This window comes from Belonocnema kinseyi, chromosome 8 (assembly GCF_010883055.1).
Source record: "Belonocnema kinseyi isolate 2016_QV_RU_SX_M_011 chromosome 8, B_treatae_v1, whole genome shotgun sequence".
NCBI lineage: Eukaryota > Metazoa > Arthropoda > Insecta > Hymenoptera > Cynipidae > Belonocnema > Belonocnema kinseyi.
Window position 1 is genome coordinate 144006875 of NC_046664.1, and position 4437 is coordinate 144011311.

The window sequence follows — 4437 nt, forward strand, 5'->3', positions numbered from 1 at the left end:
ACTTGGAGAACAAACCAAATTTTTTTGCATTACCAAGGCATCTTGTGGCAAATCGTTTACTCCCTTTAGTTAAACAATGCATGTTATCTGTAACTCAACGAAAATAATGTTAAAATATAATAAATTTATTAATTGAAATACTTTTATTATTATCAGGGTTACTTTTAACCGACTTGCCTTGGTGTAAAGATCCCGGTAAGAAGAGAAGAATTAAGAAAAATTCAGAATCTGAATTCCGATTAAGGCTGTTGGAACGGTGCGCACAAAAATGGCAAAATCCATGAGACACTCCAAACTTACCAGTGGTCGTTTGATTTTTCGAAAAAAATCGGGTAAAAGCTAAAAAATAGAGTAAAGTGGTTAACAAAAATTAAAGAAAGGAGAGCAACGTAGTTTGGCATTGATCGATCAACGTTCCTTGATCGTACTACCAAGCATGTGTACTGTCGGTAAAGCTGCTCCTCTTGGCGGGAATTTTTAAATTAGAATAAAAATTCAATTTGTGTTCTTTATATTGCAATTGTTTCTTAAAACGTCTTGCTTGGATTCGGAATAGGAAAACTGTGAAAAATGATAGAAGGATGCCGCCCTGAACTCGCTGATAATAATTGATAATCATTTGTCAAGTTAAAAAAAATATTTTTTATTGATTTATTTACATATATTGTTGTGTTCTAACGTGCAAAACACATATGGAAATAACGCATTACGTAGAATCGTATGATTAAGGTAATTGTTATACAGCCTATTCTCGCTTTACAGAACACTAATATTAATCGCATAAATTTCTTATTGAAATAATTAAATGAATTGAATTATTTAATTAAGTTAATTGAACTATAAATTAAATTAAGTGAATTATTTGATTGAATTAATTAAATAATAGTAGTAATAATACAATTAATTTTTGCATAGAATCTCACCGAGTGTACTGTCTCGATGTCGGATGTGTAGAATATTTTTTAATTAACTTATTTAATTTAATTAATTGAATTATTTAATTAAATCAATTAAATAATAGTAGTAATAATACAACAATTAATTCTTTGCATTGAATCTCTCCGATTGCACCATATCGATATCTAAGAATAATCAATCTTTGCTGATAAGAGTGTTGAAAGTAGTTTTGTAAAAGTAAATTTTTGCAAAAATATGCAGATATTATTATTTTTATCAAGAAATTTATGCGATCAATATTAGTGTTCTGTAAATCCCTATTGATAATTCCGACGTCGTAAACAACGTCGTAAACGACGTCGTAAACTACGTCGTATACGATGTCGGAAATTGGGATAGTAAACGTCCTAGTTTACGACATCGTTTACGACATAGTTTACGACGTAGTTTACGACGTCCTTGTTACACGAACTATGAAAATTATTTTTTTATTTATATAAAGTTTTTTACGGACTTTAATTCTGGCTTAGAATAAAAGAAGATAATATTTTGAAAACATTATTTTCTTTAGGTTTAGTATGAAACATTTTTTATAAATGAACTAAATAAGTTGTTAACATACGGATATATAGGACCTTTTTTATATTTTATACATAAATCATTTTATGCAAAACAAAAACATTTAAACCTTAAATATTATACTAGTGAGCACAAAATTTGAATAGATCTTTATAACATTGTAAAGACATGGATAGGGTGTCTTAAAAATGTTTTAGCGATGTCCTTAAGACCCCTGGCGAAAGTTTTAGATAGGAATTTATTCCGAATCATTCCGAAACAGTCCGAATCATTCCGCAAACTGTATCCGAACCAATCCGAATCTTTCTGAACCAATCCGAAAAAAGTTCTCAACTTCGTTCGATCCAAATCGGTTAAAAATTAATCCGACGCAATCCGGTTCAATCCAAACTTCCAATCCGAATCAGTTAGAACCAAATTTTCAATCCGAATAAATCCAATGCTTTGATTTCAGTAATAAATTTATCGTTTGCAGAGATAATTGATCTAGAAAAAAGCCCGGCTTTCTTTTTATTGCCAAACCAGGTAGCGGCAAATTGTTTAGCAACTCCGGAGGCACAGTGCAAGGATTCTACGACATAACCCTCAATAATGTTATAATGCATTAGATTTATCAATTGTGATGGACATTTAACTCCAAAAAAAAGGCTTTTTTTAAGTAACAGCTTTCTTCATGTGTTCTATAGTATTCTGAACAATTCTCTCTTTTGGAATTTCATTCATCAAAGGATACTTAATATTTCCAGATCGTGGGTTCTTAGAGTTATTGCGAACCCACTCACCGGGATGAAGACACAGGCCGCAACCGTATGAGCCATTAAACTGAGTAAATCCTTGCAGTGGCGCACGAGCGACAGAGTCGACAGAGCAGATTAAAGTGAAGACTTTAATGCAAATCTGCACTCCTTTTATGATGCACTGAACTCCCTTGCTCGAAAGTTCGTTTTTTTTGTTCAACAAATGGCTCGAGGAATACGTTAATGTTAGGTTTATCTTTTCCGAACCAAAGATCCGCTAGAATCAATTCTTTGGTTCTTACATTGAATGATGCCTCATTTAGCATTAGAAAAATAGGCCAAATGGAGTAAGTTGAGCTCTTAAACAAGGGTGCTCCATCGGTATTAAAGATTAGTGTAGCATAATTATGTTTGTCAGCTTCGCTTAAATTTGATACGAATTCCTGATACTTTTTACCATCGTAAACATCACGTATGTATCCTTTTTTAGAAACTCTTTCATTTACAATGTAATTTTAATAAGCACTATTCGACTCTATTAATTCAGAAATCGGAGATGCAACATCCATCATTACAAAAATGTCCATATACGCTTTATCTTCAACATTTACTGTAGTCATACAACTTTTCGGATAAAATAATTTATTAAGTAAATATCGAGTGTTTAGTAGAAAAGATTCTGCAAAAATACAATTAATCATGAAAAATAAATCAGTAGCCTCAGTTAATGAAAGCGCGTGCCCTAGAACAAACTTCAAGATCATGATTACTACTTCTCCTAGTTTTGTCATCAATCGTGTCCATAAAGATGTCATCAAGCTCATAATCGATAGCATCAGTAAAATAATCATCAGCGACCTCACTTGCTCCCTGAAATAAACATTAAATGTAACAATGTCGCTTTGTTTCGATATGCGAAGGTTTTGGTACTTTTTAAAGTTTGGAGATATTTTACATGAAATTGCATTTCGAATTTTTAAACGATGTTAAAATTAAATTTGCTAAATTTAGAGCATTGTTATATAATTATTGAGCGAATTCATTTTACATAGGGCAGGCTGTGCACTAGACGTGTGCGTTTCGTCGGATCGAATATGGTTTTTTTCGATTCAACGTGCGTTTATTTTCGGATCGGTTTATTCGATTCGATTGGCCCATCAATCGAATGCTGAAAAACCGAATTTTCAGTCAAATAGTTCCATTATCAATTAAAAATGATGAATTTTCAAACATAAAAATTAATTTTTGACAAAATATGTCAACTTTCAATCAAATAGTTGACTTTTTGACCAAAACAGATTATTTTTGAAAAACAAAAAGAAATTAAGTTTCCAACGAAAAATAAGAAATTTAACAAAAGCGTTGAGTTTTAAACTAAGAAAGATTTTGTACTTAAAAAAGAAAAATTATTTCAACCAAATTGTTCACGTTTCAAGCAAAAAATACGCAGTTGAATTTTCATCCCGAAAATATGAATATTTGACCAAAAATTTAATTTCGAACCTGATAGTTTAATTTTTCATGAAAATGTAGTTGCATTTGTAACTAAAAAATATTTTTGAATCATGAAAGAAAAACAATTTCAGCCAAACTGTCGAAGTTTCAAGCGAAAAAGTCAAATTTTCTACGAAGCAGTTGAATTTTCAACCCGAAAATATGAATTTTCAACAAAAAGTTTCTTTCCAATCCAATAGTTCAATTGTCTACAAAAACAGTTGAATTTTCAATTACGAAAGACGTTAAAATTTTAACCAAAAAGAATAATTTTTTAACAAAATAATTTAATTCTAAACCAATAAATTTTTTTTATTTTGTATCCAAAAGAGATAAAGGAGGAGGGTCAAAAAGGCCGGTTTTTGGGCTATCTACAGATTGGCCTCAAACATGTTTTATTTTATTCATCTAACTAGGTCTCATAACCCCATAAAAGGATTTTTCCTGAGAGTGATCTGATTTCAAGATATAGTCATTTTTAAGTTCGTATTTTACATGGGTATTTACATGGTATTTACATAATTTTACTTGGGCAAAGAGGCGTGAGATTAAAATCAACCAAAGTCAGTGGAATAGGAAACAAAATGCTATCGTTCATGTGCGACTGCCGCTTCGCTACGTTCAACTTTTTTCCCCCTCCACATGGTATTCGCGTTTGTTGCCGATGCTTTTAGCTATATTCTCCTTCATTCTTCTTCCACGTTTCGACCTGTTAAAGAGTTCTTATCCA

At 31.4% G+C, this 4437-nt stretch overlaps 1 protein-coding gene across 1 annotated transcript in view; it reads right to left on the reverse strand.

The window, feature by feature from the left end:
* Positions 1-2827: 2827 nt before the first annotated feature.
* The window catches only part of LOC117178009, a 6597-nt gene continuing 4987 nt past the window's right edge, over positions 2828-4437 (reverse strand). Inside the window, exon 5 of the mRNA XM_033369189.1 lies at positions 2828-3083. Coding sequence (XP_033225080.1) covers positions 2934-3083 — 150 coding nt within the window. The 3' untranslated portion in view covers positions 2828-2933. The remainder of the gene's footprint in view (positions 3084-4437) is intronic.